The sequence below is a fragment of the Rhinoderma darwinii genome, chromosome 6 (assembly GCF_050947455.1).
Source record: "Rhinoderma darwinii isolate aRhiDar2 chromosome 6, aRhiDar2.hap1, whole genome shotgun sequence".
Taxonomy (NCBI): domain Eukaryota; kingdom Metazoa; phylum Chordata; class Amphibia; order Anura; family Rhinodermatidae; genus Rhinoderma; species Rhinoderma darwinii.
In genome coordinates, this window is record NC_134692.1 from 56,574,264 (window position 1) to 56,598,704 (window position 24,441).

The window sequence follows — 24,441 nt, forward strand, 5'->3', positions numbered from 1 at the left end:
ATTCCCAAAAATTGTGGAAAATGTCTGAATTAATTTGTTTACATTTGGCACAAGAATATATTTCTAGAGGGGACATCTTGGATTGCAGATACGGGGTGATACAAGCCCTATGAAATATCTTAAGAGCCATATCTTGGTATGTACTTACTGGGACGGCCCTAGTTAGATGAAGAGTAGCTTTCAATAAATCTTTTGTGGTATAATCAGAGAGTTGAAATACCCATCTAGCGGCTCCCGTAAATTCACTTGACCAGTCTATACAAGTTCTTTTAACCCTGTAGATAGAAGTCATTGGGGGTTTGACTAGATCTAGACTTTTTGAATATGTGATCAATATCTAATTTTCCCAATACCTGGCTAATATAACTATTCTTCCGTAAATATATAAAATGGATTCCTTCCAAGATCGGAAATTTGTCACAGGCTGCAGAAAAAAAACTACATTTTATAGCCAGAATCCAACACATCAGAAGAGCATATCTCTCGGAGAAAAGTTGTCTAAATAGAACAGGTGGTTTACCTTCTAAGAAAGATGGATTTCTCACAAAAGGAAGCAATAACGAGTAATTATATGGTAGTAAAAAAAGTTTGAGGGAAAAAGGAATAAGGAGGAAACCTCCAGCTCACCAATCGAAACACTCCAGTGTTTGTAATCGCCCGGATCGACCGCGACGGCACACGGCAGCAATCGAAGAAAAAACCAGAGGAGATCCAGCGATAAAGATATAAGTAGGAAAAACTAGGTTTCCATTTTATTGGAATGCAAAAACATTACTGAAAAAACACCAGGAGGAAAAGACAAGGTGGTGATATGCGGCAATAGAAAGCCTACGCGTTTCAGGCACTGGCTGTGCCCTTAATCATGGCTAAGTCGAGTGAGCCATGATTAAGGGCACAGCCAGTGCCTGAAACGCGTAGGCTTTCTATTGCCGCATATCACCACCTTGTCTTTTCCTCCTGGTGTTTTTTCAGTAATGTTTTTGCATTCCAATAAAATGGAAACCTAGTTTTTCCTACTTATATCTTTATCGCTGGATCTCCTCTGGTTTTTTCTTTAATTATATGGTAGTTTATAAAATGTCCTAATTTGTCTCCATGCTAGGATAGTAGACCAATTATCATTTTTATTAAATGACAATGCCCAGAGTATGATAGGTGAAAATTTTTCCATTGGGAAAGTAGAGATATTGCATTGGTAATGACTGTGGTGATATTTAGGTTATACAGATGCAATAGATTAGAGGGTAGTTTAATACCCAGGTAAGTAATGGAGGTAATTTTCCATTCCAATGAGAATGAGGCTCCCCAACCTCTTGTGGCAGCCTTAAATATCGGTAATGCTTCTTTTTTGTCATAGTTTATCAAAAACCCTGAGACTTCTCCGAAGTATTTTAATATTCTCATATCAGGTGACGCTGACTTTGGGTCAGAGATACACAACGAGAGATCATCTGCATAGGCCAACATCTTGGTTTCATATGAGCCCACTTTGATAGCTGTAAAGGAGGGTAGTGATTCTAATATTCGGAGCAGAGGGTCTAGAGCCAAATTAAAAAATAAAGGGGATAAGGGACAACCTTGTCTAATTCCGAATGTAATGTTTTAAATGAAACAATAATTTAGCTAAATGTAAGCCTCAAATCCAAAACTGGTCTTTTGGGAAGGAATTATTACAAGCTACCTATAAATTGTGACTTGACCATTAATAATACTTTGTATGGCATATCAGTAGTGTTTTGTTCAATGCATGCACTTAATCAATATTCCAGTACTAATTTGTAGCCATTTCTCGGTTATATTTGTCTCTAGAAAATTTGGGCAAACAGTGACATGTGTATTATTATATCTCTGAGTGTACGGTCCCGCATAGTGGCTCCCAAAACCACGTTCACATGTGGTGGCCAATGGCTGCACGATTTTGCTGGTAATACCTAGTAAAATTGTGTAGCCTTTGGCTGCATCTGGATGCCGCAACGTGGGACCGTACACTGGGGTTGTCACTTAAAAAGGGGTTAATTGTGATTTTAAAATTGATAGACCTTAGTTTTTTTTCTCTGTTGGGGGTCTGTATCTGCACAATAAATCTGCCTAGTTATAGCTTATACACTGCCTAGAAAAACTGCTGGGAGAAGAAAAAAAAAAAACTGCAGAGAAAAAGGATATGTCTTCAGTATGTGTTTTTCCCTGTCTTTAAGACTGGTATAAGTGTGAAAGTCTTTTCTGGGCATGATCTACCTATTCGCTTTGTTTCTTCATGACTTCTCACTGTGTTTTTACTACTTTCAGGCTGTAGAGGGAGAGCATGCCGCAGTTGGGATTTATGGCATAAGCAATGTCCAACCCTTGTTGCTGCTTATACAGTGGTTGCCAGAAATAGTGTCCCATGATCTGCAAATCTTCATCTCTGATTGGCTGAAGCGAATCTGCTGCATAAACAAGCAAAGCCGCACAATGTGTGTCAATGCTAGCATGGTCATCCGAATCATAGACACTCTGAATTCTCATTATTCTCTACACCGAGTCTGTGCAGAAAACTTGATAAGTCTATTGGGCTCATTGGGCAGCCAATCAATGGGCTCGGAAGAACTGTTTCATCTTATTGGCCTGTTGCGGATGGATGAACCCAAAAAGAGCCATCCATATGTTGTTCCTGTGACTCGAGCTATGCTGACTATTGCCCGTAAACAGGGTTTGGAGAGTGCCTTGCAGTACTTTAACCTGTCCCACAGCTCATCCGGTATTACTTTACCGACATTTCAGAAATGGCCAGGCTCTGCTTTCACATTTTATGCCTGGTTTTGTCTCGACCAAGATCAATCCACCTTTTGCTTTTCTAGTAGCGGTACAAAAAGAAAACAGTTATATAGGTAATGCCATATTCATTCTTTTATTAGTTAATATAAACGTTTAATTTATTTCAGCTGCTAAATGCCTAATGACAAAATAGCAAAAACCTTCTGTTTAGACCAAACCCTTAACTTTTGGGTGATTTTCACCTATTTTGTTAGAACTTTTTTGCTTTTGTTTTGCCAAGGTTTTTGTACAGTGACCTTGATTTTCATAGAAATGATATATCTGCTACTGCATTTAAGAGTTAATGTTTGGCCGTTCTTTACATCCTGTTTTCATTTCTTTGTCCTAGCTTTTTTACCAGCAGTGGCACAGGGTTTGAAGCCTTTATCTCTTCCTCTGGTTTTCTGGTCGTGGCGGTGTGCACCAAGAAAGAGTACATTACTGTTAAGTTGCCAGATCACTGCTTCTGTGATTCATTGTGGGTAAGGAACACTTAATGTATTGTCATCCTGCTAGATTTTGGAAATCTGACCTCCGGCTCCACCAAAGGGCTTCACATAGCTGTCTATACATGCATCAACAGCATTTACTGGGATGTAGAATTAGACGTGTGCTGTTTATGAATAGATTGTTTCTAAGTTTCATCACTTTTAGTTTTGATGCTGAAATTTGCCTCTTTATTCATTATTAGCAACATTTAACTAATTTGTGGTTTACTTTAACAGCACAGTATAGCGATTGTCCATATACCTGCAAAAAGCTTAGGATTTTTTGGACAAAGCCATGTCTACATTTATGTTAATGGACAGCTGAAAATCTCTTCATCTCTTAAGTTTCCCTCTATGAGTGAAGTAAGTATCATAGCAGTAATATTGGCTCCTGTTTCGAAAGGATTTGTCAAATCGATCTTTTGTTCTAGACTGAAATGGAGTGCACACGGTTCTTCTCAGACATTTGGGCTGAGTTCACACGGGGCGAATATGCTGCGTAAAAGCACGCAGCCTATCCACCCTGTCTGCCGCACCAAAACTGTGGTGCCGTTTTTTTTAGCTGTATTAGGCGGCACTTAGCCGGCCTGCTAGCATTTAATCCCAGGAGACTGCTGCAGCCTGTGATTGACTGCAGCGGCGTGCACATGGGATAAAGCGGCATCCCAGGAGACCGGCCCTCTGACGTCATCCAGATGTTTCATCCCATGTGATTGGCTGCAGCGGCGTGCACATGGGATTAAACGTCATCCCAGGGAGGAACACAGACTTCTGTTTTTTTTTTTTTTTGTTTTTTTTCTGATTTGCCTTTTTTGCGGCGGGATCACTGCGAACCTGCCGCAAAAGACCCAACATATGCTATTTGTTGCGAGTTACCTCCCAATTGAATGAAATGGGGAAAAACTGCAACAAATTAGCAGCGCTTACGCAAATACAATTGACATGCTGCGGAATAAAATTCTGCACCGCAGGTCAATTTCTGAGCGGTTTTTCCGTTTCGTATTTACGCAGCGTGTAGATGCCATTTGTTCTGTTTTATCTCATCCACTTTGTTGCTACTCTATTTTTCTGCGGATTTTCCGCAACAAATTCCGTTGCGAAAAAACCGCAGTATTTACGCAACGTGTGAACTGACCCTCACAGCCATTCTCACAATGTGACTTTTTTTTTTAGCCTTTTACTTCTTGTTGTATTGGATCTGCTGGCCAAAAGACCAATACTCCACCCCCATCACAGATAGCAGATCCACCTGTCTCTCCACCAAGTAATACCAGTAGGTCATCACTGGGTAGCATTCTGTCATCACCATCCAGAATTGGGTCACAAGGAAAGACAGATTCTGTAAAGATTATTTCAGCTGGAACTCAAGACAGTGAATGGGGGTCTCCAACATCACTTGAAGGACAACTTGGATCTGTTCTCATCTTCCACGATGCATTACAAGCGAGTCAGGTTAAGGCTCTGTACTTGGCTGGTAAGTGATTGAAGTAATGATGGTAACATTTAAATTGAATGCAGCTATTTGCACTCCTAACACTGTTCACCTGCATTGATGTATCTGTGTATTTTATTTTACCAGGTCCTAATAGCTTGAACCCATGGAAATCACAGGACACTGAACTAACAGACTTACCCAGCAAACTACTTGTTTTTTATACACCAAAGGTTAGTCAGAACACTTTATTTTCTTTGCAAAGTTTATGCATCAGTTATTTCTCCCATACTATGGTATTATGCTTAAATTAATCCAAGATTGATTTATGTATAAATAACTTCTCTTTCTTGTCCATGTCATTGGAGACACAGAGATGACAATGGGTATAGCTGCTGCCACTAGGAGAGGGGCACTAAGTGAAAAAGTATTTACTCCTTCTACCAGCTACAGCATATCCCTCCTGCAGGCACTGAGCTAAACCAGTTTTTAGCTTAGTGTATGTAGGAGGCAGACAGGCCTCTGCAGGTGCGTCTTTTATTTTTTTTCTCTTTCCCCCTTTTAAGCCTGGAATACAGGGCTGACTAGATTTTCCTCTTACCCCAAACACAGAAGGGAGAACAGTGAGGCCTAACCTCTGTCTCAAGAAGGCAAGGTGGCACAGTAGCCCTCTAATCCCCTGTAGCCTGCCTGTGTAGGGTAACTCGGGCCGCACCACTTTTAATGCCAGTGTTTTCCTCTATCTCCAAGTGGAAGTACGCTGAAGAAGTGACCCAGCTGAACATCCAGGTATATCGGTGACTGTATGGGTGAGTACGCCCTCCCTACTCACAGTATAGGACCCCCTTTTGAAACTGGCTTTTCAGATCTCCTCTGCCCACATCCTCCATTTTTGGGTTCATAGTCTGGCACTCCTTTCGGCGGCTTCCCGACCACCTTTTATTTCTATATCAGGCACCTTAATGCTTGAACACCCTCTTCCGCTCTCCCCTTTATCCGCTATGGCGCAGTGTCTGCTGAACGCAAAACCACCGCCCAGGCCACAAGGGACCCGAGCTGGAGTGGGTGAGCTCTCTGTCTATGACCTTTCAGAGGCGTCTAAGTCAATTATTGATATGCTGGGAAAACTGTCACTACAAACGCAGGTCCGGCACTCACATGATGAAAATTCTTCCTCTGCAAATCTACTATGCGGCAGACCTGCAAACAAGCAAAAACTGCCTGCTCCTGTCAGGCTTTTGGTTCCCCAGCCTCATCTGCCTCTACTCCACCAAGAGGGCTGGGTTCAGATTTCCACTCAAAAGAAGAGGATCGATCTGAGGTAGAGGTCGATGACTCAGATTCAGAGCTAAAAGAGAAGCAGTCACTAAAGCTTTCCTCCATAGTAGATAGCCTTTCGTCAGTCAAGGAGACACTCAACGTTCAAGGAACAGATTTTTCCGCCTCTCACCAAGGTTTTCTTTTTTGGAAACTTCGGCGCGTCAAAGTTCTTTGCTTCTCATCTCAAATTTGAGGAAGCACTTTTAAAATAATGGGCCTTTCCAGATAGGTGATTTACTAAACCAAAACATATGGATGTTATGTACCCCGTTATGGAACACTCTGTATAGAAGTGATGATCTTCCAATGCAGTTGACCCTCCAGTCTCTTGTCTGGCAAAACATACCACCTTGCCCATGGCAGAAATAGCCTCCTGGTGCACCGCCCAGGCGAGATTATTTCTAGGGCCACAGGCGGTAAGAGCTCTCACCTGCCCAAAAACAGGTCTGCTCAGTCCATCCAAAAAAGGGAAGTATTCAATTCTGCTCCTTTCACCTCTTCTTGAGCCTTCGTCCTGCTGACTAGAAGCAGAACCAAGAACCTGAGAAGGCAGTCATTCAGAACACGCACTTTCTTGCACCCTTGTCCTAATGCCAGCGCCACCTCAGTTATATCCAGTACTGCATGAAAGGTAGTACCCAACCAAGTTAGCCGGGTGAGTGGGCAACTGCTTCTGTTTCGGGACGCATGAGTGTGAGAATTAGTCTCCACAGGATTTACAGGAGACCAAATAGAATCCCGTCAGTACCACTGACGGTCTTTTTTCTGGCAGTCCACTCTTGTTCTCCCAGGGAGTGATTGTACCAGTTCCTCACCAGGAACGCTTTTGGGGTTTTTATTTAAATGTTTTTATGGACCCCAAAAACTAAGGAACAGTTCACCCAGTGTTGGATCAGAAATGCCTCAACAGGTATTTCAAACTCCAGTGCTTCTGGGTTGGAATCCTTGAGGTCAGTCATCGCATCGATGGAGCAAGGGGAATTCCTATCCTAGATAGACATCAAGGATGTGTACCTACACATCCCTATTTGCGAGCCCCACCAACAGTTTGCTTCGCCATCCTGGAGGACCACTACCAGTTTATGGCCCTCCCTGTTCACGAATTTTCACTCAGAGGTGATGGCCCTTCTCCACTCTTGGGGCGGTCGTGGCCATACCCTACCTGAACAACATCATGATAAAGGCTCCATCCCTGTCGGCCAATCTGGAGATTCTTTGGATCACTCTGGACACATTGTCCTGCTTTGGCTACATAATCAACAGCTCGAAATAATCTCTATGTTCCTCGGCATGCGTTTCGATACAGCGAAAAAGCTCCACTCCCTCCAGACGAAGATTCACTATTCGATCTCCATTCGTAATTGAATGAGGGTTCTAGGCCTGATGGTCTCCTCCATGGAAGCTATTCCATGCACCCAATTTCACAGCCGTCCCATTTGACGGGCTTTACTTGCTCCTTGGGACAAGTCCACATCTTCTCTGGATCACTAAATTTTTCTCCCCATCACTTTTTCAATCAACCTGGTGGTGGCTGCTCTCCCCCAACCTGACACTGGGACACTCCTTCTTTAATTTCAAGTGGAAGTTCCTGACTATGGACTGGAGAGTGGTCCTTCAGTTATGAACAGTTCAAGTTGTATGGTCATCTTACATGTCATCTCTCAACATCCAGAACTTTGGGCCATTCTCCTGTACCTGCGACAGTGGACACCTCTTGCGGGTTCAAACTGACAATACAAACGCAATCACATACCTCAACAATCTTGGCAGGCCCAGCAGCCACGTCAAAGACTATCAACACACTGAGGTGGGCAGAGGCACACGTGCCAGTTCTGTCGGCAGTTTATATCCCCGGAGTGGAGAACTGGAAAGAAAACGATCTCACCCAAGAATGCTTTGATCTGGGCGAGTGGGCCCTTGATCTGGAAGTCTTCGAATAAATCTACACCATGTTTGGGACGCATGAGTGTGAGAAGTCGTCTTCACAGGATCTACGGGAGACCAAATAGAATTCCCTTTTTTTTTTACCACCAAATCCCCTCAGTACCACTAACAGTCCCTTCTAAGGCATCCACCTTTTTTTAGGCAGTCCACTCCTGTTCTGTCCGCAGTCATCTCTGTGTCATTCAAACAAACGTGACAAGAAAAGGATTTTACAGTGAGAAACACGAAGTACAGTAAAAAATAGTGTAGTACCGTGCTAGCCAGAGACAATATGAAATGTTAAATACTTTTGTGTCAAAAAAGACAAAAGTATAATAGGTATGATACCTTTATTGGCTAACCATAAAAGTTCTATATGCAAGCTTTCAGAGCACACAGGCTCCTTCTTCAGGCGGGTTAACAAATGAATGACTTATCTAAATGTTGTGCTTTTTTCTCTAAGTCATTCATTTGTTAACACACCTGAAGAAGGAGCCTGTGTTTATAGAACTTTTATGGTTATCCAATAAAGGTATCATACCTATTATACTTTTGTCTTTTTTGACACAAAAGTATTTAACATTTCATACAGTGAGAAACAAAAATCCAATTTTCTCTTAAGGCATTTGATTTATATAAACACTTTGCAGTCAATGCAAATTGAAAACCTTTTACCATGATGTCATGACAGATGAAAGGAGACCAAATTATGTTAAAGGGGTTATCCGACGGCGATAAAAAAAAAATGCACAAACCACCCATAACATTTTTTTTACACTGCTTTTATATTATTTTCATCCAAAAAAATAACTCCAACAGTTCCTACCATTAGATCGTTATCTCAGCTTACACACTGTATTACGTCCTGGTTCTGGGCGGGACATAGTTATTCTTTAGTTCTTATCTTACATGTCCCATGATGCTTTTCATTACTCTTATCAAAGTTATCCCCGCACCCAATAAATCCTTCTGCCCTTCCTCCCTCCTTTATTCCTCTGCCCTTTCTATCCTGAATGTGCCAAATTTCTTTCACCCCTTTACCTCCACAGAAGAAATAGAAGATGTCAGAGGTAAAACTTCTTGTTAGCATCCATTGAATCCTTGTTAGTGCCGATGCCCACCGCCCTCGTGGCGGATGACTCTCTTCATGCATTTCGCTGCTGGAGAAGCCACTGATGCACTATCCAGTGACATTAGTGGCTTCATTGGTACCGGAATCCCCGGCCATAGCGCAGAATGAACATGAGGGATTCCCGGCATCACATAGACCCTGCACAGGCGGAATGAGGTAATGATGCAGGGGGCTGGATTTTTTAATCAGCTACAGCCCTTTTCGGTCACATGGTGAATGATGCGCCGACACCAAGTAAATGAGGAAGAACTTCAATGTGACGTATAGCAGTGTCGGCGTGTCATCACTAACGGGAAAACTACAGAAAGAACAGATCACGTGACCGCAGTGCTGACAGACTGTATGTTTGAGAAACTAAATATAAAGTATATTACAAAGTGATTTATTATGTATTGAATAAGTGTTCAAGAGAGCATTTTTGTTCTCTGGATAACCCCTTTAAATCAGGTGCATGTGTTTGTATGCAGATATCTGCCTATATGCTGACAAGCATCTATTTTTCAATGATAAACTGGTACTTTTTGAATGTTTTTTCTTGCTGCACAATTTTATCTTAAACGTGGGAACATGCACGTGTTTATGTAAATAGTCTAATCGTTTTTAGATTATTTAGGTTTCGGAGTATTTTCTTTTGCAGTATAGATTTCTAAATAATCTATGTAGTTAAATGTTATTATTTCTGCTATTATTTCTGTTGATATGTTGTATGTTTATTTAGGCTTGTGGGAATCACATCTGCCTCGATTTATCACCCAACCTATTTCATGGACGACTAACTGGGAACAAAGTTGTTAACTGGGACATTAAGGTATTTAATAGAAAAGTGTGAAGGGAGGTTATAACTACACTCTAGAACAGCAGTTTGTTGCTTCACTACTTCGCGATTCAAATCCAGAATATTGAGACTGAGCGGCTTACTACTACTTTTGTTGTTTGTTTATATATTAGCAAAATTGAGGAGAGTGGCTACAGAGAAATATAATTCTCTTAAACTTTTCTAACTTAGGCTACCAACAGAATGAGGGCCCATGCTATGTGCATGAAGCCTTTATGGAGGTATGTGGAGTCCTTAGGCACTTCATGAGTAACCTAACAATGCCACCATGAAGCACCATATGTGTTGGGGATGGAGCCACGTCAAATGTACTGTATAGTATTCTAGTATGGTACGAGTCTGTCATACAGCCACGTGCATGAGCCGTTAAGGGACTGTGTGCTACGTTTGTTAGAGGATAGGTGATGCTCTCTACAATTGTCTGAGTTACCTGAGCTCATTACGGGAGGGATTCAGGTAAAAGATGTAGCAGGGTTGAATTTGTCTTTGAACGGTTTGTTTTGTGTTTTCATAATACATGACTACTTCGTAACTCCATTCAGATACATGTTTTACATATAGATTTGTAGAAAATTCAAACTATATCAGGATATCACAATGTGTTGTGTTTTAAAGTGAACCGGTCACCAGCATTTCACCTATCGAACTCTACTCACCCCTCGCTGGCCGCTGCTATCAAATGTTCATTGCTGTTATCTCCTCTCCTAAACTCCTCCTCTGACTGTAAATAACGATCTGCAAACATTTTGCGCCTTTTATGGTAAAAATCTATCAGTCTCGTTCGTTCCACTTCTTATGCTCGCCCTGAATGCCAAAATGTTGTCTGAAATAGCGCGCATGCGCCTGTCATGTATGGTCCGACACGCTTTTCTGCTTCATCCAGGCCTCAAATCTAATTACTGCCGCTATGGTGTCCCAATGCGGGTATGCACCAGAACAAGACATTGATGCGCAAGCACGGGATTTCGTATGTGCTAGGGGGAGGCGAGGTGCTGTCAATCAAAAGTAAGGAAGCGGGGTTAACTCTAAAAGGCTTGAGGAATGAAGATGTGACTCTTTTCAAATGAAGATACTTTCATGCTCATTACCATACGGCACAGGAACGCTTAAAAACAGAATACTCAAAATACAGAGCCTACTTAGGAGATAATTATAGGTTACATAAAAATGATTTTCCCCCCGCTTCCACCAGGTATTGCTGGTTGAATAGGTGAAATGCTGGTGACAGGTTCCCTTTAAATTTCAAAATCTACTTTTCTATATCGGTATATTTTATGTAATTGCTGTAAATGCAATTTTCTAAAACATAAGCTTAAAAGATAAACTTTTGCCAAAGTAAATACTATAATTGCTATAGTTCTGATCATCACAGGTTCAATAATGAGCAAATTATGGGATCCTATTTTAATATTAATACAGAACAGTAGCGCTTTCTAAACTAAAAGTTATGACAATTTATTGCTTTATGTTAACACAGGTTGGTAACGCATAAATTGTCTTAACCATGCTGTAATTTAAAATTCATACACACTTGTAGTAGCTGATTTATTGCTGGTTTGCTTTGCACATTGTATAAAGTTTATATATACCGTTATTACTAATATAAAATAAATGCGCCATTGAAAAACATGGGTTCAGTTGGTGAATCCACTTGCTGAAAATACATTGAGTACTGTTTTTTTCGAGCTACATCAGATGACTGTTGGTTGCGATAGACTGCTGCCAACAACTTGTACTCAGATAGGGATTGGCAGCCACAGAAGTCTAGTATAGAAATTGCTATAGAATCAATTCCCTTCAAATTAAGATGAAACGTTTAGCTCCAAGATGTTTGTAGAAAGAGAAAGAATTGTAAGTTGACTAAATATTTCTATTACATTTCAGGACATGATCAACTGTATTGGTGGACTAAATACATTATTTCCACTACTGGAGCAGATCAGCTGTTTAAATGAGTTTGTCTGTGACAAATCTGAAAGTATTAGTCTTCCTCCTGAGCTGTTGACACCTACAGAGGGAGATTTTGTAGTTTTGTCATCCACGAAATCCTCAGGTATTACCTTATAAGTTAATTTCACAAGTCTTTAATATGTACTAATAAATTCTTTCTATTGACCCGCTTTTATATTTTATACATATTAGGCTTCGTTCACATCTGCGTCAGGGCTCCGTTCATGGGTTCCGTCTGACCTTTCCGTCAGTGGAACCCATGAACGAAACCCTGACTGAAACAAAAGGAAACCATAGGTTTCAGTTTGCTTCACCATTGATTTCAATGGTGACAGATCCGGTGCAAATGGTTTGTTTGTCACCGTTGTGTAAGGGTTCCGTTGTTTTGACTGAATCAATAGTGCAGTCGACTACGGTATTGATTCCGTCAAAACGACGGAACCCTTGCACAACTGTGATAAACGTAAACCATTTCCACCATGTAAGAATGCAAATTTTTCAAACTTTGTGTTACATTTCAGATTTGTTTTATAAATAAAGAGTAAACCTATCGACCAAAAGTTAACATTAACACAAAGTACAATGTGTCACAAAAAAAATCCAATCCCAGAATCACTTGGAGAAGTGAAAGCATTCCCGAGTTATTACCACACGTCAGATTTGAAAAAACGGGGCTGCGTGCTAAAGTCCAAATTAGGCTGCGTACTTAAAGAGGCTCTGTCACCAGATTTTGCAACCCCTATCTGCTATTGCAGCAGATAGGCGCTGCAATGTAGATTACAGTAAAGTTTTTATTTTTAAAAAGCGAGCATTTTTGGCCAAGTTATGACCATTTTTGTATTTATGCAAATGAGGCTTGCAAAAGTCCAAGTGGGCGTGTTTAAAGTAAAAGTCCAACTTGGCGTGTATTATTCTCGAGAGATCACTCACAGGTCCTGCATCGTGTCGGACGAGCGAGGACACATCGGCACCAGAGGCTACAGTTGATTCTGCAGCAGCATCGGCGTTTGCAGGTAAGTCGATGTAGCTACTTACCTACAAACGCTGATGCTGCTGCAGAATCAACTGTAGCCTCTGGTGCCGATGTGGCCGACACGATGCAGGACCTGTGAGTGACGTAACAGCGTGATCTCTCGAGAACACGGCTGTGTCTGCACTGCCAGAAGCTGGGCGTTCTGAAGAGAAGTGGATGATACTTCTTGTCAGAACGCCCAGCTAGTAAAAGTAGTAAAAACGCCCCGATGTACGCACATAATACACGCCCACTTGGACTTTTGCAAGCCTCATTTGCATAAATACAAAAATGGTCATAACTTGGCCAAAAATTCTCGTTTTTTAAAAATAAAAACGTTACTCTTATCTACATTGCAGCGCCGATCTGCTGCAATAGCAGATAGGGGTTGCAAAATCTGGTGACAGAGCCTCTTTAAGGGGTTAATGTATAAATCATACAATTCCAGTATGGAATGTTTGGAGATTTCCAGAGTAGGTTTTTGACCTGAAAGCCTAATGTATGCAGCACTAGGCATTATATTGCTGACTATGTAGGTTGTAAACTGCAGTTTAGTTTAGACAGAATAATAAAACAACATTTATTTTACAAATTGTTTCAATAGTTCAGTCCTCTTGCACACGTGAACATGCCCAAACTTCTGTCTAAAACCCTACAGCAGGTAGCAGCAAACACTTATAAAGTCAGGTTGACCAGTGTGCTGTGGTACTAAACTTTCCGGCACAGTAAGGCCTAGTTCACACTGGTGTTTTATTATTCTAAACCTACATAGTCCGCAATATAATGCTTACATTCTAGTGCTGCATACATTAGTTAGGCTTTCAGGTCAAAAACCTACTCTGGAAATCTCCAAACATAACCCCTTAAGGACGCAGCCTAATTTGGACTTTAGCACGCAGAACCATTTTTTTCAAATCTGACGTGTGATAATAACTCTGGAATGCTTTTACTTGTCCAAGTGATTCTGGGATTGTTTATTTCGTGACACATTGTGCTTTCTGTTTATATTAACTTTTGGTCGATATGTTTACTCTTTATTTATAAATCAAATCTGAAATGTAACAAAAAATTAGAAAAATTTCCATTTTTCGACATTTGAAATCTTTGCTTCGAAAGCATGGTTCTCTGACACTGTGTCGTATTTGCAAAGCCCCTGAGGTACGGGTACAGTGGAAACCACCCTGAAAAGTGACCCCATTTAGGAAATTACACCGCCGCAAGGAATTAATTTAGGGGTGTAGTGAGCATTTTGACCCCACAGGTTTTGCAGAGATTTTCACACAATGGATGTTGTGGAGTGAAAATTGCAATTTTTCCATATATATGCCATTTTAGTGCCCAATATGTTGTGCCCAGCTTGTGTTACAGTGAAAAGTCAGCGCTCCTATTATTATGCTGTGTTTCCTGATTTTAGGAATGTTTTACATATCGCCTTAATCTTTTGCCTGGACATGTGACAGGGCTTCAGGCGTGAAAAAACACCATGCACATTTGAGGCTTAATTTGGTCATTTACACATTACCCACAATTGCAGGGGCTTAGGGCTGAAATAGTTAATAGAAACCCCCAAGAGCTGAACCCATTTTGGAAACTATACCTCTCAAGGTATTCATCTAGGCGGTGTAGTGAGCATTTTGACCCCACAGACGTTTCCAGATATTCGTGCTCAATGGATTTTGCATAGTGAAAAAAAAAGTAGATTTTGTTTTTATTCCCCCCCCCACTGGTATGTCATTTGACTGACACCCCATAAATGGTTAAGCAGGTTTTGCAGAGTAAGGTTATACCCCATATGTGGTCGTAAACTGCTGTTTGGACACACTGCCAGGCTCGGAAGGACCACCATTTGGCTTTTGGAGTGCATATTTTTCTTTTTAGTTTCGTGTAGTTTTAGGGGTTTTCTGAGATAAAATGACTATGTGTTAATGCCTGTAATTTATTCATGTAAATACATTTGTAATAGACTTACATTTTCCAAAGTGGCCACGTTTCCAGATGGGGTACTTGACGGGTGACGTCACTCTCTGCTCTGGCCGCTGTGTTGATCTTCAATTATTTTCCGGGTATACGACACGTCACTTGTGACGTGCTGTGTATGGGCTGTTCTGCTGCACAGCCCGCAATGCGCATGCGCGGTCCCTGCCATTCCCGAGATAACAGCAGGGACCGCGCATGCACGTTACAACGGAACAGCCCATACAGGGCACTTCACAAGTGACGTGTCATATACCCGGAAAATAATTGAAGATCAACACAGCGGCCAGAGCCGGTGCAGTTAGTGACGTCACCCATCAAGTACCCCATCTGGAAACGGGGTCACTTTGGAAAATGTAAGTATATTACAAATGTATTTACATTTATAAATTACAAGCATTAACACATAGTCATTTTATCTTGGACAACTCCTTTCAGCATTTTCTTTTTGCTAAAATAGAATATAATTCTGGCTTCTTGGTGAGCTTGTGGTGGGCTTGCACTTTATTACAGCAACCACTCTGAACAAGCAGACCTGCAGTGTAGAGTATTGGGGAGGGTCCCAGCAACAACCATGTCTCTGATGTAGGGGGGATTTCAGATCACCCTTAGACAATGCTGCAGTGATGGATCATAGCTCTTGCTTAACTCTTTGGCGACCTCCAACATACCATTAAGTGGTCATCACTATTGAAGGTCTCCATGTCTGCCTTCTGTGATATATTATTAAAGATTACCTGTTACTAGGTCATAAAATGCAAACTGTTTATCTGACATGCATCCCACTGACCCCCCTAAAAAAACAAAACTTTACCCATTTTTCTCAAAAATGTGTCAGAAATAAAAAAAAAAGTAAACATAATTGGTATCACCGCATCTGTAAAAGTCCAAACTATTACAATATCACTGTATTTAACACGCTAGGTGAACGCTGAAGCATTGCTGTTTTTTGGTCACCTTGCTTTTCCCAAAAAAATTTATAAAAAGTTATCTAAATTCGCATGTATCCCAAAATTGTACCAATAAAAAACACACGTAGCCCCGCAAAAAACAAGACCTCTTACTGCTAAAGTCAACGGAAAATGCAAAAAAATATTTGGCTGTGATCGCATTCCTTGTCAGGCTGAAGATGGGCTCACGTAAAATGTCTATCTGAGCCGTCCTCAGCCTAACGAGAAGTGCCGATCACAGCCAAAGGGGCAGGGTACCCATCTTAACGCATCTACACCTTCGTTTCAGCTACGGTGGGGGGGTCTCCGCGCCCGGACCCCCACTGATCCAGACTTCTGATATGTCTCTATGACATCAAAAGTTTTTTGAAAGTGCAATTCTATTACATTTGCAAATTTTAAGAGTAATGCCACGAAATTCATGACAATGATACACCGTAAATAACGAGCTTTATTTATGTTTTGGGTAGTATTGATTGGGTCGATCTGGGTAGTATTTTTGCCCCTCAGTAACTCTATATTTGTGTTTTACATTTCAGAAGCCCGTCTGGAAAAAAACATTATAGCTACTTTTGTTTTGCTGATCAAGCACTTTATTCAGAGACATCCAATCAATCAGGAGAATCTAATGCATTCCCATGGAGTTACAACTTTAGGGGTTCTGCTGCAGAAGGTAATACACGGTTATTTTTTGTGTTTGTTATAAGAAATGTTGTATATTTAAAGACACACAAAATTAAGCTAAATGGAATAGAAAAAAAAAAATGGATCGGGTGCTCCCAGAACTGGATTTTTTGTGTCATCTTTATAGGGTTTGCCCTCTATGGAGGAAACCTGTCCTTCTAGCAGGTTGCTTGGCAAAAAGCTGATTTAAGGGTGCTCTGCTGCTGGCACCACCTGCATATTCTGCAGGACGGAATGAAGTTTTACACGCCATCCATTCAAATCAAAGTGTGTGTATGTAATGTACAGATGTCTCCAGAGCAAACCTCTCTTAGGCTGCATGTTTACATCTGCGTCGGAGGCTACGTTTAGAACATCTGTCACAGAGTCCATCAAGTTTGACTGAAAAAATTGCGTCACATGCTATGGTATTTTTTCCATTAAAAGAACAGCGCAACTGGACAGACCCAATTATAAGTCAGGAGGGTTCGTTGGACGCCAACGTTATCCCATCGTGAACGTAGCGAGATTGCTCCTCAGCCTTTTTTAGTTACAGACTGTTTTTCCGTCAGGTACCAGGACATTTTATGGATGTGAACGTTCTGATGGCTGTTCAGCTACTGATAGAGGAGGTGTCTGTGGAGAAGAACACTGCACTGTTGCAACAGATGTACCAATTTCTGCTGTTTGATTTCCGCATCTGGAATCGTGGAGACTTTCCCTTTCGATTAGGTGAGAATTTCTATATATACATAGAATAAATAAGACTTATGTCGAATGCTTGTTCACCAGCATCTATTAAAAAACACACACAAATCCAGTTTTTTGTAAAATTATGATCAATTGATCTGTAGTAAAACTGGTCACTCATAGGTAAATTATTGGTGGCAAATAAAAGTTATGTTTGAGACATTCTATAATTCATGCAAAATATACTGTGCCTTCACAAAGTAATCATAGCCTTTCACCTTTATTTTTTTTACATTTTGTTACGTAACAGATTTGCTATAAACTGTATAAATAAGGCTACTCCATAAGGATAAAGCAAAATCATGTTTGCTGAAATTTGAGTATTTCAGAAGGTTTTGGTTGTATTCACACATTGCGTTGTTTTTTCACATTTTTCTCGCAAAAGCAAAAAAATAAAAAGCAATTTCCCTAAATTGCGTTTTTTTGTGCTGTAGTTTTCCCATAACTGTGGCAAAAAAACATCACACATATGACAAATGTGAATACACCCTTGCTATTACACGCAAAGATGTGCTGAGGAGCATCTTGTTTCCATTCATCTTTTCTGACATGTTTCTTCAACTTTATTGGAGTCCATGTGGTAAACACAATTGATTGGACATGATTTGGAAAGGAAGACTCCTGTCTCTATTAGGTCCTATAGTTGACATGTCGGATCCGGCTCTTTCTAGGGCCGCTGCCTGGCCAAAATGAACAACCATCTCTGCAATACTACGTAAAAGGTACATGGACAGCCTGCTAAGAGTTTTCCAACAAAATTTGTAGTCAAATGGAACTCTCTGGCCTAAATGCCAAGCATTCGCACTGGAGGAGATCAGGCACGATGGTGGTGACGGCATCATGTGGTGGGAGACAAGTCAGAATCGATAAAAAGATGAACAGATCAAAATACAGAAAATGCCTGATGAAATCCTGCTCCAGGACCTGAGACAACAGCAGGACAACAACCCTAAGCATTGCTAAGACAACACAGGAATGGCTTTGAGATAGGTCTGGAGATGTTCTTGAGTGGCCCAGCCGGAGCTGTACTTAAACCCGATCTAACATCTTTGGAGAAACCAACAATTAGATGTACACTGATGTTCCCAATCTAAACAAGTCTTGAGAGGAGCTACAGTGAAGAATGGGATAAATTCCTCAACTATAGACGTGCCAAGCTTGTAACATCATACCCAAAAGGTTTTTAGGCTGTAACCGGTGCCTCAACAAAGTACTTAGTAAAGGGTCTGAATACTTATGTAAATGGTAGATTTAATTTTTTATTTTTGATGAATCTGCACACATTTCTACAACCTTTATGGGGTATTTTGTGTGGCTTCATGATAAAAATTAATATTCTTATTTTTCTTTAAAAAAAAAATAAAGCTGCGCTATGTGGTTGCCATGGCCAAAAAGGCCAGTTCAAGTTTAAAGAGGTTTGACAAATGAGACCCATTGACTCTTCTTACCTACTTTTTCTTTTTTTAAAGGACACATACAATATTTGCCAACCATCATCAAGGATAGCAGGAAACTCTTTCGTAAAAAGTATGGTGTTCAGTTTTTGCTGGATACAATGCGAATTCATTACAGGTATGAAGCATTACTTGGCATTTATATTTAGAAGGGCAATGAAGAAAGTCAGCCCTTAGGCCTCATGCACACGACCGTAGCCGTGTGCACGGCCGTGATTTTCGGGTCGGGCGGCTGCGGACTGTCAGCCGCGGGCCGCCCGCAAATCGTACGACATGCACATGGCCGCCGTCATTGTTTTCAGTGAGCCCGGACCGCAGAAGATGTCCATAATAGGACATGCCCGTTCTTTCTGCGGTGCGGGTTCCCGGGCCATGCACGGACCGTAAAAACTACGGTCGCGTGCATGGCCCCATAGAAAAGAATGGGGCCGCAATTCTCCCGTGGATTTTCGGGGGAATTGCGGCCGCAAAAACACGTTCGTGTGCATGGGGCCTTAATCTTCCATTTATGGCAACGCCCCTGATCCTAGAAAAACTGGGCAAACCTTAATATAATGAACATATGGATGTGTCGTGCTGGAAAGACGCTTTCAATGTCTTTTAGTAGACAAAGTATGTAGGTAGAAGCACGTATGACACAAGAGACAATTTCTTAGTAAGCAAAAAGGATGCTGAAGTCCTGTTCATAGCCATCGGATGTATTTCTTTTTCGGACAGAAAGAGATATGGACTTTGGCAGAGACCCACAGGAGGAACAGTCAGGGTCTAACTACGCCTGGTGTGACATTTCAGGGGTCCGCCCCCTTTGTCAATGCCCCTGATCCCCAATGACCCATTCAGATGGGTGCCAGTACTCCCTGCCATCTGCGCCTTAAATGTACAGCATGGTGACAAATGGAAGTCAAATTTAATTTTGGAAAAATCCAGTTATTCAACCACTTTTCATAATTTGCATGTACAAAACAACTGATAATTACAGACTATGAAACCGTGTTGTTTCCCTAAAGAAGACTTAAAGGGGTTGCCCAGGATTTGATAAACATGGCTCCTTATTTCCAGAAACAGTGCCTTACCTGTAAGTTTGTTGTGTCTTTGTTTGCAGCCTAGCTCCATTGAAGTAAATAGGGCTGAGCTGCAATACCACTCACAACCTGTGGACAAATGTGGCACTGTTTTTGGAAGAAAGAAGACCTGTCTTTCTAATCTTGGACAACCCTTTTAAGTATGTATCTGTATTATCAGTCATATAATTAGTTGGCACACAGCAGGTGTTGGCTACACACTGCAAAGTACTATTACTTCATAGGCACAGCAATTGTTCCTTTGTAAAAAAATAAAAATAAAAAGCAAAAAACAAAGTGAGTAGCTTACTTTGATAGTGTCACAGGTATGCCTCGTAACACAGTTCATTCCTATACCTTATACAAGCAAACAAGTCAAAGGATTACCATATCTACTCATATTGCTTGTTAGGAGAGTTTGCCCTATCAAATGTCTTGTATTTTGTCATACACTAGCTGAATCCATGTTTATAGGCCAGTACTTTATAAAGGGGAAAAAAAAATTAGATCAGCAATCAAAATCCATTTATGAGTTAAAAAAATGAAATCAATATAATAGAAAAAAGTAATTAAAGAGGCTCTGTCACCAGATTTTGCAACCCCTATCTGCTATTGCAGCAGATAGGCGCTGCAATGTAGATTACAGTAACGTTTTTATTTTTTAAAAACGAGCATTTTTGGCCAAGTTATGACCATTTTTGTAGTTATGCAAATGAGGCTTGCAAAAATCCAAGTGGGTGTGTTTAAAAGTAAAAGTCCAAGTGGGCGTGTATTATGTGCGTACATCGGGGCGTTTTTAATACTTTTACTAGCTGGGCGCTCTGAAGAGAAGTAACATCCTCTTCTCTTCAGAACGCCCAGCTTCTGGCAGTGCAGATCTGTGACGTCACTCACAGGTCCTGCATCGTGACGGCCACATCGGCACCAGAGGCTACAGTTGATTCTGCAGCAGCATCAGCGTTTGCAGGTAAGATCGACTTACCTGCAAACGCTGATGCTGCTGCAGAATCAACTGTAGCCTCTGGTGCCGATGTGGCCGTCACGATGCAGGACCTGTGAGTGACGTCACAGCGTGATCTGGCAGAAGCTGGGCGTTCTGAAGAGAAGAGGATGTTACTTCTCTTCAGAGCGCCCAGCTAGTAAAAGTATTAAAAACGCCCCGATGTACGCACATAATACACGCCCACTTGGACTTTTACTTTAAACACGGCCACTTGGACTTTTGCAAGCCTCATTTGCATAATTACAAAAATGGTCATAACTTGGCCAAAAATGCTCGTTTTTTAAAAATAAAAACGTTACTGTAATCTACATTGCAGCGCCTATCTGCTGCAATAGCAGATAGGGGTTGCAAAATCTGGTGACAGAGCCTCTTTAACCCCTTAGTGACCAGCCCATTTTAGGCCCTAATGACCAAGCTATTTTATTCGTTTTTCTATAGTCGCATTCAAAGAGCTATAGCTTTTTTATTTTTTCGTCTACATAGCTGTATGAGGACTTGTTTTTTGCGGGATTAGTTGTGCTTTTTAATGGCACCATTTTTGGGTACATATAATTTTTATATTAACTTTTATTAACCTTTTTGGGGGGGATTATAAAAAAAACCTGAAATTCCGCCATTGCTCTATGCGTTTTTAAATTGACGCTGTTCACTATGCGACGTAAATAACATGTTACCTTTATTCTATGGGTCGGTACGATTACGGCGATACCACATATGTAGAGTTTTTTTTATGTTTTACGACTTTTGCACAATAAAAACACTTTTGAACGAAAATTATTTGTTTTTGCATCGTCGCTTTCCAAGAGCCGTAATTTTTTTATTTTTCCATCAATGTAGTGATTTTTTGGGCTTGTTTTCTGCGGGACAAGACGTAGTTTTGAATGGTACTGTTTTGGGGTGCATGGGACTTATTGATTCATTTTTATTATGACTTTTTTGGGGGGCAATGGAAAAAAATTGCAATTTCGCCATGGTTTATTGCGTTTTTTTTTTTACGGTGTTCACTTTGCGGTTTAAATTACCTATTAACTTTATTAATGGAGTCATTACGGTCGCGGCGATACCATATATGTGTGCTTTTTTTTTTCTTTTACACTTTTACTAAATAAAACCACTTTTTCTGGAAAAAAATGTTTTTTGTTTTTTTTTTACTGTACTTTTTATTAATAATATTTATTTCACTTTGATGACTGATTTTATTAGTCCCACTAGGGGACTTTACTGTGCGATGTTCCGATCGCTGCTATAATGCTCTGGTATACTTCGTATACCAGAGCATTATTGCCTGTCAGTGTAAATCTGACAGGCAATCTGTTACGACGTGCCTCCGGCGCGTCCTAACAGGAATATGTCCAGGGCAGACCTGGGGGCTTTTATCAAGCCCCCGGCTGCCATGACACCCCATCGGAGACCCGCGATTTCATTCGCGGGCCGCCGATGGGTGACAGAGGGAGCGCACTCCCTCTGTGAACAAAGTTAAATGCCGTGGTCGCTATTGACGGCGGCATTTAACGGGTTAAACGCCCGCGATCGAAGTAAACTTCGATCGCGGGCGTTGGAGCAGGAGCTCAGCTGTCATCAGACAGCAGAGCCCCGGCTCCTGCCTGCACGGGAGACCCGTGCAGGACTTAGACTAGGCTGACGTGAAAAGGCGTCAGCCTAGCCTAAAGCCCATTAGTGAATCACGTGAAAAGGCGTATTGGTGGTCACTAAGGGGTTAAAAATAATAAAACGTTTTTTTTACGATTTGTACCATAAAATAATAATCTTTTCAAACCCCTTAACACCATCTGCGGCATGTGTCAGCTGTATAACAGATGTGCGTTCTAACAATATGGCTCAGGAGCTGAGCCTGCACCATATGCGGCGGGTGCACCTGACACCCACCTACAACGATTGGGATCGGGGAGAACTCCCAGTTGTTTAAACCCCTCAGATGACGCGTTCAGTAGTGTCCGCGGCATCTAAGTGGTTAAACAGACGGAGGGGGCACCCTCCGTGTCTCGAATGCCCCCCTGGACAAAGTTGCGAGTTGCCCGAGTGGCTATACAGATCTATATAGCGCTATAGCTCTTTATAGATCTATATATATATATATATATATATATATATATCTATATATATATATATATAGCTCTATATAGACGTTTATTTTTATATTTTGTAAAAAAAAAAAAAGATTTCCCATTTTTCAGATATATAAACAATAAAAAATATTTAATTGGCAACGCCGCATCCATAGAAGTCCAAACTATTAAAGTATCAATTTTGTTAAACCGCAGGGTCAACGCCATAGGAAGGAAAAAAATCTAAATTCCAGAATGGCTGTTTTGTTGTTTCCTTGTTAGCCCGCAAAAAATTCAATAAAAAGTACCAAAAATGGTACCAATAAAAACTACCGCTCGCCTCCCAGAAAATAAGCCGTCACACACAGCTCCATCGAAGGAAAAATAAAAAAGTTATGAGTCTCCGAATATGGCAACAAAAAAAACAAAAAGCATGGCAGTGTTGGAGGGTTTTTTTTATGCCACCTCACAAAATAATTCTTAAAAGTTTCTTAGTATGTTATATGTTATATATACAACTTGTCCCGCAAAAAATAAGCATATGGCCATGTCGACTAAAGTAAAAAAGTTATGACTCTTTAAAAAGACGAAGAGGAAAAACCAAAAAATGCCTGTGTCCTTAAGGGGTTAAACACGTTGCAAAACATCAAATATTTCACACCGATGCAGCCTAAAAAATATTGTTTATGATGATCAGTGAAGAACATAATTGTTTTTTTTGTTTCCCCTTCATTTCCCCCATTATATAAATTTTTAGTTTTAAATACTTTAATCATTGTATATTTTTGAACTTGTAGTAAGGAGAACTCTTTGTCACCTGAGGATTTGACTACAATAAGAATGTCTCTATTTGGACTCCTCAAATATTTTCTCAGCAAAGGTGTCACACAGGAAGAGACTCAGAGTGTCATCGGTTACATTGCGGCGACTAGCGATGAAGAGCAGGTCATTATTCTCTACTTGATTTTTCTTCTCTCAGATGATTGCCATCTTTTCATCATCGTGTCCTTTCTTTTAGCTGTGTGGAGTACTGGAAGTTCTATACAACCTTCTGACTATCACACCCACCCAGGAACAGCTGTTTTTGCTTTTTTTCGAGCCAGGCAGTGCTGATATTCTTTATGCATTGCTACTGAATCAGAGGTATTCCGACCGACTAAAAGAATTGGTGTTCAAGGTATGTCATGTGCTTACTGAAGTAGACTATACCTGAATAGTGCCCAAGATTCTCTGCTCCCTACTAGCTTAGATGTTGGTTGGGAATGGACATTTTTCATATGCAGGTCTATTATAAATTTGCTAAATTCTTTTAATTTACAAAAATATCTAGTGATATCCGGCATATGCCCCTAGCATAGAAATGGCAAACTACTTGCAACTTTGTATAAGAGCATGGGACAGACATTCCTCCTGGTGCTACGGAATCTTAGGCCAACGTACGACCCTCTCATACTACAACTCCAGCAGCAGAATTAGGCACCCGTCATTAGAGTCCCACTTCTAAGGTGCACCACATGGACCTAACACATAGCAACGTTAAACCCTTCTTGACTCCGTAGTACATCAAGCTACTCTAGTAGGTGAGGCAACTTGACGTACTGTTACGTCTAGGTAATAGTGTGTGTACTGCCTCTG

The 24,441-nt window shown here is 40.9% G+C and overlaps 1 protein-coding gene across 3 annotated transcripts in view; it reads left to right on the forward strand.

The window, feature by feature from the left end:
* Positions 1-24,441, forward strand: part of NBEAL1 (neurobeachin like 1) — a 147,779-nt gene that overhangs the window by 75,751 nt on the left and 47,587 nt on the right. For all 3 annotated transcript variants that reach the window (XM_075829793.1, XM_075829791.1, XM_075829792.1), the window contains 12 exons: positions 2,287-2,867; positions 3,143-3,275; positions 3,519-3,644; positions 4,455-4,755; positions 4,861-4,946; positions 9,807-9,896; positions 11,808-11,976; positions 16,349-16,482; positions 17,045-17,204; positions 18,692-18,794; positions 23,604-23,751; positions 23,825-23,983. In XM_075829793.1, coding sequence (XP_075685908.1) covers positions 2,287-2,867; positions 3,143-3,275; positions 3,519-3,644; positions 4,455-4,755; positions 4,861-4,946; positions 9,807-9,896; positions 11,808-11,976; positions 16,349-16,482; positions 17,045-17,204; positions 18,692-18,794; positions 23,604-23,751; positions 23,825-23,983 — 2,190 coding nt within the window. The remainder of the gene's footprint in view (positions 1-2,286; positions 2,868-3,142; positions 3,276-3,518; positions 3,645-4,454; positions 4,756-4,860; positions 4,947-9,806; positions 9,897-11,807; positions 11,977-16,348; positions 16,483-17,044; positions 17,205-18,691; positions 18,795-23,603; positions 23,752-23,824; positions 23,984-24,441) is intronic.